Source organism: Stenella coeruleoalba, assembly GCF_951394435.1.
Source record: "Stenella coeruleoalba genome assembly, chromosome: 2".
Lineage (NCBI taxonomy): Eukaryota > Metazoa > Chordata > Mammalia > Artiodactyla > Delphinidae > Stenella > Stenella coeruleoalba.
Window position 1 is genome coordinate 27,111,323 of NC_137147.1, and position 12,472 is coordinate 27,123,794.

At 44.0% G+C, this 12,472-nt stretch overlaps 2 protein-coding genes across 5 annotated transcripts in view; one reads left to right on the forward strand and one right to left on the reverse strand.

Annotated features, from left to right (window-relative positions):
• Positions 1-976: 976 nt before the first annotated feature.
• Positions 977-10,885, reverse strand: ZC2HC1C (zinc finger C2HC-type containing 1C). Of its 3 annotated transcripts, none has more exons than XM_079914703.1 (3): positions 10,738-10,885; positions 8,673-10,015; positions 977-1,888 (listed from the first exon to the last, which is right to left on the reverse strand). In XM_079914703.1, exons 2-3 carry the CDS (start codon positions 9,993-9,995, stop codon positions 1,625-1,627), a joined length of 1,587 nt encoding a protein of 528 aa, XP_079770829.1. In that variant the 5' UTR covers positions 9,996-10,015; positions 10,738-10,885; the 3' UTR covers positions 977-1,624. The 3 variants fall into 3 exon arrangements, with proteins under 3 accessions (XP_079770829.1, XP_079770830.1, XP_079770831.1); XM_079914705.1 differs by having other exon boundaries at positions 1,795-1,888; positions 8,846-10,015; XM_079914704.1 differs by lacking the exon at positions 10,738-10,885 and having other exon boundaries at positions 8,673-10,204.
• A 96-nt stretch (positions 10,886-10,981) lies between these two features.
• Positions 10,982-12,472, forward strand: part of LOC307182940 (acylphosphatase-1) — a 43,158-nt gene continuing 41,667 nt past the window's right edge. For both annotated transcript variants that reach the window (XM_079914697.1, XM_079914694.1), the window contains exon 1: positions 10,982-11,284. In XM_079914697.1, the coding sequence (XP_079770823.1) occupies positions 11,122-11,284 (163 nt within the window). In that variant the 5' untranslated portion in view covers positions 10,982-11,121. The remainder of the gene's footprint in view (positions 11,285-12,472) is intronic.

Genomic DNA, 12,472 nt, shown 5'->3' on the forward strand with positions numbered 1-12,472 from the left:
GCCTTAAACTTGCATATCAAATTGGTCTGATCTGTTAGCCCAGCCACTCAGCAGAAGCTGCAGAGGAAATGGAACAAGAGTGAGTGGCCATCTGTAGTTTAGTAAATGTAGTTTTGTGGTCTACACAGTCCCCTTTGCCCAGGTCAGGTTAGTTGATTTTTCTCCAGTGTTTTTTTTGTTTGTTTGTTTTTTCTGTTTTAACATCTTAATTGGAGTATAATTGCTTAACAATGGTGTGTTAGTTTCTGCTTTATAACAAAGTGAATCAGTTATACATATGTCCCTAGATCTCCTTCTTGCGTCTCCCTCCCTCCCACCCTCCCTATCCCACCCCTCTAGGTGGTCACAAACCACCGAGCTGATCTCCCTGTGCCATGCGGCTGCTTCCCACTAGCTATCTATTTTACGTTTGGTAGTGTATATATGTCCATGCCACTCTCTCACTTTGTCACAGCTTATCCAGTGTTTTAAACTAACAATTTGAGTGATACTCTCAGGACAGTAATCTTACTAGTATTTCAGATCTGTTGTGTTAGCTTCATCCTACCTGAACTGATAGCTTCTCCCCCATCAGACATTACCTTATCACTTCTCCCATTTGACAAGTCTAAGACTCACTCATTTTATTATTTGTTTAATTTTAAATTCCTCAAACCCATTTATTGAAGGCCTAATTATGAAGGTTACTTGCAGTAGGCATGATTCTGCCCAGAGAAGATTTTAGATCTGCTATCTTTTCCTTCAAAGTTTACTTTCTAGAATAGAAGTTTACTGTGATGTGATCAGCAGGGACATGTGACACCAGAATGTCCCAGGTTGCTTTGATGGTATATTTTGCTGCTTCATTTTAAAAGTCATTAAACCAACCTGATTTGAAAGCAGAGTGCTAGCAATAGCTGAAACTAAAGTTCCTTCCTTCCTTTTTTTTTTTTCTGACATATGAAATCCATTAGGAAGGAACAGCTGCAGAGACATAGTGTGCTTTTCCCCATCCCTACCCTGTAAAGTATTGTACATAAAGATGAGGTTCCCTTTATTACACAGTACAACGTGGGGAGGCTTTAGGACATACTGGCGCCTGAACCTTCCATGCTTGTATTGACTTTTGGCCAGGACCACGTATCAGGGAGGTCATTTGTCTTACGGCAAAACTGTATTTTTTATAAGATACCATGATCCTCTGATACCAACGAGCCAACTTCTTGCAAGAACAAGAGGAGTTAACAGAAGCCATAGACATACATGCAGAGGCAGTGGCAAGAAGGCACAGCAAATGCAGGCACTTAACTAGCACAAACCACAATCAGGCTTGCAAGAAGAGAGCTTTAATGTAGCCTCCTCGCTACTCTTACGTGCCCTCACCCATCAGTTCTTAGGGCAATAACATGAGGCGCACCAGCCGCAGGCGGTGATTTAGTGGGAAGCTGAGGCTTCCTGTTGCCTCCTGCTGCTGCTGCTCAGCAATGGGTCTCTCTCTCTTCACCGATTTCAGCTCTGCAGGCAGACCTGGGAGATGTAAAAGTTTTAGTTCTTTCTGCTCTGCATCAAATTATTCTACTCCCATTTACTGCTGAAGAGAAGCGGAGCCTTCTGGACTATCAAGGAAGTTTCCACTGTTGTCTGCTCAACTGCAGTGCTTCCTTGGAGGTGGAGGGCGGTTCTTGATGGTCTTACACTTAGGAATGTGCCACTCTGCCACCTTGGGAGCAAAGTGGCGGCTACAGTGAGGACACTGAATATAGTCTGGATTTTCTGCAGGCAGGATGGGAGGCAGGTCAGAGGGGTTTCCACCTTTGGCAATTATCTGCTGGACCTCTCGAGCCTGACGGAGGGTACGGATGAAAGATTCGTGCTTCTGTTTCCAGTTGCTCTTCCAAGGAGGTTCAGCCTGTAAGTTGAAGGAAGACTGATCATTTAACTTGGTGTCTATCTCATCCCCTTCCTGAGTCTCCGTTAGAATGACAGTAAGGAAATTAAGGTCAAAGAGAACAGGAAAGAAGCGACAATGATAACTGACTTGCCAGAGTGGAGGCACTTAAACCAGGGGCCCCCAGCGCCCCCGGGGCTGCGGACTGGTTCTGGTCCACCGACTGTTAGGAACCAGGCCGCACAGCAGGAGGTGAGCGGCGGGCAAGCAGCGAGCGAAGCTGCATCTGCTGCTCCCCCATTGCTCGCATCACCGCCTGAACTATCCCCCTCCCCACCCCACCCATGGAAAAACTGCCTTCCACAAAACCGGCCCCTGGTGCCAAAAAGTCTGGGACCGCTGACTTAAACTAAGGGCCTGCAAAGGCCGATAGTACTGAGAGGCAAGCCTATTTCCCAGCAGAACCCCTGGGAGGCTCAGTGCTTGGAAATACAGGTAGTGGGAAGGGGGAGGTGAACAGGTTGGCTCCCAGGGCTCCTCTCCACCTTGCACATCCAAGTGTCCAACACTTCCAGCACCCTCTCTGGAGAAATTGAACCAGACAGGTTTCAGACTCAGGACATCCAGGCACAGTGGAGAGCAGGGTTAATCTAGGGGCTGAAAATGGAGATTAAGGGCAAGTGTACGCAACGTATTGTGGAATTAACTGTCAGCTTCCTTCCCCCACTCAGCTCCCAGAGTACCAGACACAGGCACCCTCATAGGAGGCAGAAGTTCTCTGGATGCACCAAGCAGTTGAGAGAAAAGTTGAGATGCTGATCCTGAGGGACCCCAATTAAAAGGCTCACTGTTTGACAACCCTAATATGAAAGCCCTCAGTCAACAAGCCCCACTTAAGCTTAAATATGAACGGACAGTCAGTAAAGCTCTAACAAGGAAGAGACCAAACAAGTACAGGAACACACATGCATACACGCTCAGGAAGTAGCAACAAAGCAGGTAGCAGAAGAAATTTTTTTACAAAAAATCATAATATCAAAGTAGTGTTAGAAGAGATTTTATCTATGAAACAAGAATATATATACTATGAAAAAGGAATGAGAGAACCAGAAAGAACTATTATAAATTAATACTGCAATAGCTAAAAATAGAACTGTTGTAAAATAATGTCAGAAAAGTTACGCAGAATGGGAAAAAGGATCAAGATGGAAAGTAGAAAAGATCAGAAAATTAGGAAGTCAATCTAGAAAGTCCAACACTGACTAATAGGAGTTCCAAAAACAGAAAGCACAAGGAGGAAATTATTAAAGAAGACAATAAACATTCTTAGAAATAAATATCACTACCCTTGAGATTGAAATGGCCTACCCACTATCCAACACAATCATTGTAGAATAAAGAGAGAACCCTATAAGTTTTAAGAAAAAAAAAAATCTATAGGTTTCATATAATGGAGCAGAAATCAAAATGGTATCAGATTTCTCAACAGTAACATTGGATGCTAAAAGCTAGTGGGAAAATGCCATAAAAGTTCTAACAGAAAATAATTTTCCAGCTAGAATTCTCTACCTGGCCGATTCATCAATCAAAAATAAAGCTATTATATCGATATTTTAATTCATCCCAAGACAAAAAATATGCCTCCCGTGCACCTTTCTTAATAAAGCTTCAGCAAAGCAAGGAGTAAAGCAAGAAAAAGGAAGACACAGGGTGCTGGAAACAGGAGAGAAGCAGAGAGAAGTTCCAAACAACAGGTCTGCACCAGGCCTGGAGAAGAACCAGTCTGGACTGGAGCAGGAAGAAAAAGAATGGTGGGATGGAGGTTCCAGAAGAAAAAAAAGTCAAACTGATAGAAAAACATTAACAGGTGTCTGATACTGGGCAGATCATTCAGGGGAAAAAAAATACAATTAGGTATGTAGGAAACCAAGCAAATTAAAACATGGGTCAGTTATTAACTCTGGGTGAATGTGGGCAGGGGCAGAATCTGTCCACTCAGCAGTGAACAAAATTTATATGGTTATTATCACATAAACAGCTGACTACTGGTTTAACCCCAAACTGTGATATCACTACAATGGAAGGATAAGGGAAGGAGAAAAGTGGGAGGAGAGGGGATAAGAACCCAGAGTGTCCATAAGAGGTCAACAGATAATGTGCAAAATTGATAAATCAAGCAAATAAGTATATTATTTAGAAATATGGAAATGCATACCAGAAGAGCCATCTATCAGAACTGCCTGTGGGAGCCAGATGAGGGGCCAGAGAGGGATGAGGCAAAATACTGTTGATCTGCATTATAGGTCACTCAGTACTGCATGATTTTTCAAATGTATTCAAATACTACTCAAATGAAAAGAATATTAATTTTAAAAAGAAGAAAAAAGAAAAGCAAGTAGCTGCTTGGTGATGAATATAGGAAGAGATGTTATCAAAGGAAAAGGAAGGATCCATCAGGAAAATCTTACTGAAACAGACAAGGCAAGAGAATCAGAGTGTTAGAGATGGTATTTAGGAACCTTTAGAATTGAATTAGGGGAAAGTTCCTCAACTATATGATACTTATACTTTGATTCTTCATTGTACTGAAGTTTATTCAATTAACACTTATTAATCACAAAGCACAAAGATATAGTCTCTATGCTCAAATACATAAGGTCTAGTAGAGAGACAAGAGTATGAGTCTGCTGGAAGTTATGTGAATATTAAAGGATAAAAGAAAAATCACCTGTTCTTGCAAGTACACTGAAGGAATAACAGAGAGACACAAACCACTCAGCTTACAAAGGCACAAAGCTTTGGAATAAAACTTGGGACGGTCCAAGGAGAGGAGTCCATCTCAATCCAGATCCTTTCTGCCTTGATGTCCTCAATGCAACATATTTCCTCAAACTAGTTTCCACAAAGCTAGGGCATCTGATCTCAGAAACCCTTTTTTTTTTTTTTTTTTTTTTTTTGCTTTATTGCTACTGTATTTGGGAATTTAAGAAACACAAGATTCTTTTAGGTTCTGGCCAGAAATAAACCACTATAGTGGGACAGAGAATACCCAAGTGGATTATTGGGTTGACCAGAAAAAAAACAGGATAGAACAGGAACTGATGATCATATCATTATCTGCAAGGGCAAAATGTTGACTTCTCGTTGGAAACCCGATTTCAGGGAGATCGTCGCTAAACATGGAAAGGACTTTCTTGTAGTGATCTCCCATATCGTATTGAAAGAAATAATTAAGACTGCAAAAGACTTCTCTTAACAGCCACCACATAAACGTGAGTTTTTAAAAGCCCCGCAAATACACACATAAACTGTAAAGTGCTAACGGACAAGAGGTGTTAGCGTGGCAGTGGGAGGGTTGGAAGGAAATGAAAATAGAGTAACACTCTCACAGTTTACGAGACTCAGAGCTGGACGGGCTTTGAGATCATGTGGTCTAGGCTTTCGCACATTTTGATCATTTGCATACCACTTTCACTTAATCCCTCTTACTATTTTTCTTTAAATTCATGATTCCTAGAAATCAAGGGCTTACTATGTTTTACTTTTCTAATACGCATTACAATTACTGAAATAAAAAATGCATGTCAGCATGCCACACTTTGAGAAACACTCATTTACAACCCCAGTGTTATAACCTTGACAAGGTGGTAGAAGCTTCACCAGACAATCTTCTCCAGATCTGACTATCCAAATGTGCCTATGAAGTTCCCCCAAATGTATGGAAGTGTCTCAAAGTCACTTTTTACAACATTTTTCTGCAGCTAGGAATGTTCACCAAAGACGAAGTCCTCTAATCCAGCAATCCCACTTCTGAGCATATATCTGGAGAAAACCATAATTCAAAAAGATACATGCACCCCAATGTCCATAGCAGCACTATTTACAGTAGCCAAGACATGGAAGCAACCTAAATGTACATCAGCAGAGGAGTGGATAAAGAAGATGTGGTACATATACACAATGGAATATTACTCAGCTGTAAAAAAAAAGAATGAAATAATGCTATTTGCAGCAACATGGATGGACCTGGAGATTGTCATACTGAGTGAAGTAAGTCAGACGGAGAAAGACAAATATCATATGATATCACTTATATGTGGAAGCTGAATTGGGCGATTGGGATTGACATGTATACACTGATGTGTATAAAACTGATGACTAATAAGAACCTGCAGTATAAAAAACCAAACAAACCAAAAAAACAACTAATACTAAACTTTCTTTGGGTTATTTGTATGGAAATATGTTAATATAAATGTTTCAGACATTACATGAAATTTCTAAAAATCTTATATGTTCTGGTATAATGTTATAAGTCATAATTCTAGTTATTACTTTAAAATGTATATCTCAGAAATAACTAAATTTCCTTGTCAACTGCATTATTATGAACTTTCATCAAATCTTTAACCGTGGTCATTTTTAAGTCTTTGGTCATTTACAGAGAGTTCTGGGTGTACTCTGATGCTTTTGCAAAAATGTTCCTATAAAAGGGTTTCATCTTCAAGGAATTCATGGAAAAGACTCTGACAAGTACAGGCTTCTGGTAACTGACTATACTGCTGAACTGAATGGATAAGCATTTTCAGAACTCTAATGGAAAACTGATGAACTCATAAAAGTGCTAACAAAAGATCAGGATAAAAAAATTAATTACATGGGACAGAGTGAACTGATGAGGATGATTATAATTTTAGTGACTTTCTGTTTGAATTTAAAAAAAAAATTCCACAAGGACTCAGAGGCAAAAAATATACAAATCAATTTTCATTGCAAAGTAAAGGAGCTGTTGCAGTGGAAGATTACTGGACTGAATGTCAATATTATGACATAGAAAAAAATATATATATATATGTGTGTGTGTGTCATCTTGGGCATGTTACTTAACTTCTTGCCTCATATCTAAAATGGGATAGTAGTAGTATTGTTGGGAAATTATGTGAGATAGTATATGTAATCTAGAGCACTTAGAATGGTATATGGTTAAACCAAAAAAAAAAAAAGGTACAAATGAGCTTGTTTCCAGAACAGAAATAGAGTCACAGACATAGGGAACCGACTTGTGGTTGCCAGGAGGGAGTGCTGGGGGGGAATAAATCGGGAGATTGGGATTGAGATATATACACTACTGTATATAAAATAGATAACTGGACTTCCCTGGTGGTGCAGTGGTTAAGAATCCTCCTGCCAATGCAGGGGACACGGGTTTGGGTCCTGCTCCAGGAAGATCCCACATGCCACGGAGCAGCTAAGCCCATGCACCACAACTACTGAGCCTGTGCTCTAGAGCCCACGAGCCACAACTACTGAGCCCACGTGCCACAACTACTGAAGCCCGCGTGCCTAGAGCTTGTGCTCCACAACAAGAGAAGCCACTGCAATGAGAAGCCTGCACACCGCAAGAAGAGTAGCCCCTGCTCGCCGCAACTAGAGAAAGCCCGTGCGCAGCAATGAGGACCCAACACAGCCAAAAATAAGTTTTAAAAAATAAAAATAGGTCTTCCCTGGTGGCGCAGTGGTTGGAGGTCCGCCTGCCGATGCTGGGGGTGCGGGTTCGTGCCCCGATCCAAGAGGGTCCCGCGTGCCGCGGAACGGCTGGGCCCGTGGGTCGTGGCCGCTGGGCTTGTGCGTCCGGAGCCTGTGCTCCGTGGCGGGAGGGGCCGCGGCAGTGGGAGGCCCGTGTACCGCAAAAAATAAATAAATAAATAAATAAATAAAAATTAAAATAGATAACTAACAAGGACCTACTGTATAGCACAGGGAACTCTACTCAATATTCTGTGATGACCTATATGGGAAAAGAATCTAAAAAAGAGTGGATATATATATATATACATATAACTGATTCACTTTGCTGTACACCTGAAACTAACACAACATTGTCAATCAACTACACCCCAATAAAAATTATTAAAAAAATAAAATAAAGTCTTCTAACCTTAAGGTGTTTACTCTCTAAATGGGGAGAAAAAGAATTCCAAACAATTGTGTTTCATGTATTTACTAAGAAGGTATATCAAAATTAGCCAATCTTGAAAAAATAGATACAGCTTATAGGAGTGGTAGCAAGTCCTAATCTTGGGAGGGGGCAGAATATATTGCAGAGAGCGAAGAATTCTCTCAGGGTAGTGAAATGCTTCATAATATTTTTCTTTATATTTTTCATTCTCTTAAATTTTCTAAAGTAAGTGTTTATTACTTTTATAATCAAAAGGACACACACACACACACACACACACACACACATATTTTTTTTTCTTTTTCTTTTTTTTGCGGTGCGCGGGCCTCTCACTGCTGTGGCCTCTCCCGCCGCGAAGCACAGGCCCCGAACGCGCAGGCTCAGCGGCCATGGCCCACGGGCTCAGCCGCTCCGCGGCATGTGGGATCTTCCCGGACCGGGGCACGAACCCGTGTCCCCTGCATCGGCAGGAGGACTGTCAACCACTGCACCACCAGGGAAGCCCAAGGACATATATTTTTTAAGTCTAGATTTTTGGAGTCATTCTGACCCAGATTTATATGCTGACTGTCATTTAAGACTGTTTGTGATCTCAAGCAAGTTAACCTCTCTGACACTTGATTTTTGAACTGATAAAAGATAATGAAATCTTCACAGGGTTGTGGTGAGGATCATATGAAAAGCTCCCATCACTGTGACTGGCACACAGTAGTAATCAATAAATCAAACGTTAATTCTCACTTTCTCCCCATATGACACATGAAATTTTTTTAAAGAAAATGGATGAGTATATAACAGGCCTTAAAATGATCCCCACTCAAGGCAAATCCATAAGGCCCTTGTTACCTTGACTGGGGCTGGTTCCTTCCAGTTCAAGTACTGCTCTAGTTCTGTGCCCTTGGCACGGGCCCTGGAGGAATCAAACACTTTCCTCTTGGAACTCTGCATCCTGCGGCAGACGTTGGAGTGTCTCTCCAGCCTGAGCAAGAGGAACTTTCGGCCACAGTGGCTGCACTCACCCCGTTCTGGCTCTTCAGTGGAACAGCCGGAGCCCGAGGAGTGTGGTGCCCTAGACGAGCTAGAATTGCTGGTGGACCTCCGCAAAGCACTGAGCGGCGCTTCTGAAGCTTGAGAAAACGTCTCCTTCGATCGCCCTGAGACTCGGTCTCGGATGTTGTTATTGCTTGCCACCAGTCTTTCCCTTTTGAGCTTCTGAACTCCATAATCAGAGAACTGGAATGGACTAGATCTTTCTTGAGACCGTCCCCAAGTTTCATCCTCTCCTGTGTCTCTACTGAAGACTTCCTCAGACATGAATTCTGGGGAGAAGATAGGTTTGTATGTGGTATTGCCTTTAACTCTCCTCCCGGGGAGTACCATTCTCTGCAGCTCTCTTTTTTCATTTTCCTCAGCCTGTTCTTTTTCCTTCTGGATCCTTCTGAGTTCCTCCTCTGTCTTCTTCAGCTTTTCCCTCAGAAGAGCCTCTTTTCTGCGGATTTCCTCCTCTAAACTCTCCCCTGCAGCCTCTAGTCTTTGGATCTGCATCCACTCCGTCCTGTTGGGGTTTGCCATGACCCTGTCCTCCTGACTGGCAGCAACTGTACCAACCACAGATGAATTCACCCAGTTCCTTGAACCAAAGCTATTGTATGAAAACTTTCTTGGCTCAGGGGGTCTTGGAGAGACATTCTGGTCCCCATCAGTGCCAGCCTCACCTGTACTATGGGGCTTCCGGTGAAACACAGGTTTCAGTGGGTATGCCCGGTCCACCCCAACTCGCTTCTTTGAAAAGGGGATGAATTCCTGGTTATTTGCTTTGGGATACTGGGATTGAGGGCCTGGTGAGTAAAACAAACACTTTGCTTGGCCCTGGGGATTGCTTCTTGAGTCTTGCTGGCTGATTCCAGCACAGCAGGGATAAGAGTAGCTCTGGGCTTTCGTGCAGGTGTTCCATTTGGGGTGAGTGTAGAGATTATCCAGCGTCTGCTCTTGGTTGCTCAAAAGCTTCTGCTGGACATTGTTCCTCGGGTGCCCCATAGAGGACCGCTGGGAAGAGTCACCTTTTTCAGAGGGGTCTTGCTTAGCTGAGTGGAACTCTGGAGCTTCCGTTTTATTCTGTGGGAGCATAATGCCCACAGGCAGAGGCAGTGACAACTGGAGACCAGCCATTCAGGGCGTGGACTGAAAGCCTAGGGGAGATTTAAACCAGATGTATGTGAGGAGTTTGTCTGAGGTTCATGTTGGCTGCTAAAGTAAACTGTTTCTACATTTGTCCTACCCACATTTTCCCTTAGACTTCTTAGGGACAGTGGTGCTGGGTCTGCCAGAGCTTTCATTCAATAAGCATTTGGTGAACACTTATTATGTCTTGCGGGTGCTTATTAGGCCCTGAGGATAGAAAAAGGAATGTGATACAGGTGTTCCTGTCACCTGGCTTTCCTTTGTATCAGTACCAGCCTCTGCCATACACAGCACACTCTGTAGCAGGTGGAAAGAGCTATTGGATTGAAAGTCAGTTTTTAGGCCTGTGACACAGGACAAGCAGCTTCCCCTCGCTGGCTCCAGTTTCTTCATCTGTAAACTGAGGGGTTCTCTCAGAGTTTCAGGACTCGAATTTAGGGACCTTAGGACTCCAAGTCTAGCCCCATCATTTTATAGGTGAGAAAACTGCGGCCAATTGCTAAGTGACTGGCACAAAGAGCTCTCGGGGCTTCCCTCCTGCTGAAACAATGCTTGACCCCAAAGAGCACAGCTGCTGCAGCTCAGGGCCTGCAGCAGGTGCCTGACTGGCAAACCCTCACCCAAGGAGTTCCCGCGGCACAGACGGCAGGTCTGTAATCTGAGAGGCGGATCTGTCGGGCGCTTGGGAGGTCAAGGTGCTGACCCCATGTCTCCCCACCCTTCCGCGTACCTGAGGCTCTCGGGGACAGCTGTTGCTCAGGGGAAACCCCAGGACTTAGTTTTCCCGACCACGAACCCTCCCTCCACCGACGGCCGCGCAGGCGCTCTCAGCTGGCCTCTGTTTTTCCCGTTGCCTGGAGACGGGAGAGCGTGGGCGCCCAGCCCCACCTCGCCGCGAATTCCGCGGTGGGTGGGTGGGTGAGGCGTGCGCAAGCGCAGTCCGCACACCACCGGGCGCCGCCCCGGGCGCGGGCGCGGTCGACCAGAGTGTCGCCTGACCCGGTGTCCCGCCAACTCTGCAGCTCCTTCCAGCTCTGCCCTTAGGGGACGGGGGAATGGGGTGGGTGAGGCTTTTCTGGGGCTCCATCAAAGAGCTTGGATTTTTCTCAGAGCGATGGTCTCAGATCCTGGGGTGTGCCCTTCTCTGGCAAAAGACGGAGCGCCTAGATGTGCCCTCAAGTCATTCTGCCGCCGGATTCCGGTGTCTGCCCCCTTAGCGGGAGTGGGCCTGCTGATAGCCTTTCTTAGCACGTTCGGCTGCCTTGTACGGGCCCCAGGTACGGCTGTATACTATCTCTCCATGCTTTTCCTCGCAAATAGTTTGGAGCTTGCGTCAAATTTTAGCAACTCGGCTAGGTTTTGCTACGCAGAAGGGGGGAAATTTTTGTAGCCAATCTAATTATTTTGATATAATGTTTTACTCTCACGTGGTAACTCTGGCCCTCTCTTCTTAGGGCCCAGGAGTGACTCAGACAAGTGTAATGATAATAAAGTTAACTACCAGATCGAAAATGCTCAGTATAACCTGGTTTCAACACTAAAGATACTCCATAACTTGCTAACATCAGAAGAGAGTTTATTTGTCTTCATACTTCAGTTCATTTGTGTAAGCTGTTTGGAACAGGCAGCTTACTTTTTTCCCTGTAACTACTTAAAAGATTCATGCACATGGAAAATAATATAGACAGCAGTGGTCGGTGTTAATACTTCAACATGTCATAATACAGCTTTTACATGTTATAAAGAAATGCCTTGGTGGTGCTCCAAGGCAGTCCTTTTATGCCTTGTTTTCTTTCCTAGTTGACTCTCCACTGCCTTCTCTGTATGCATTTTCAGACATTTCCCACTCTTCTCAAGGTCCCAGTTATCTCAGCATGGGGCTTGCCTGTCATCAACTCCAGAAGCTCCCCTCCAGCCTGGCAGAATTTCCCAAGGTGCCTCCCTCCATCTTGACTTCTTTCCCTCTTGTTTATGAGGAAGAAGAATCTTTGTCTTTCCTTGAGTTCTCTTGACTTAGTCCCTTTCAGTACCGTCCAGGAATTGACTCACTTTACCCCTGCATCTTGTTAACTTCAAGTTGTATCTATCCACACACGCTTCTGTGGTTTTAGAATATGCTTAACTTTGCCCTGCACAAAAAGCCTCATTTCCCTTGGCCACATCTTCCCCCTTAGGGTCCCATTCCTTTCTCCTCTTCTCCACTTCTTAATAGAAAACACTACATTTCCTGCCCCCACTTCCTCAACTCCCCCTCATTGTCCAGTCCATTGTGGTCTGGTTCCCCTCTGTCCGCTTTATTTAACTGCTAGGCTACCAGTGACCTTCCAATGACCCTAAAGACAAAAGCTGCTATTTCTTCAGCCTACTCATTTGACATTGATTTTTCTCTCGGTTGGAACTCTTCTCACTTGCTCCTGTGTGCCTTCTTGGTTTCTTCTTTCATGTCCTTGCATTTATGTCTTTTC

Bases quoted from the DNA above. Each gene is read 5' to 3' on its own strand.
- ZC2HC1C (XM_079914703.1), bottom strand. From the start codon at position 9,995: ATGGCTGGTCTCCAGTTGTCACTGCCTCTGCCTGTGGGCATTATGCTC. The intron at 1,889-8,672 runs GTAACAAGGGCC...TTCAACTTACAG, and splicing joins AGGAACCAGCCCCAGTCAAG to GCTGAACCTCCTTGGAAGAG.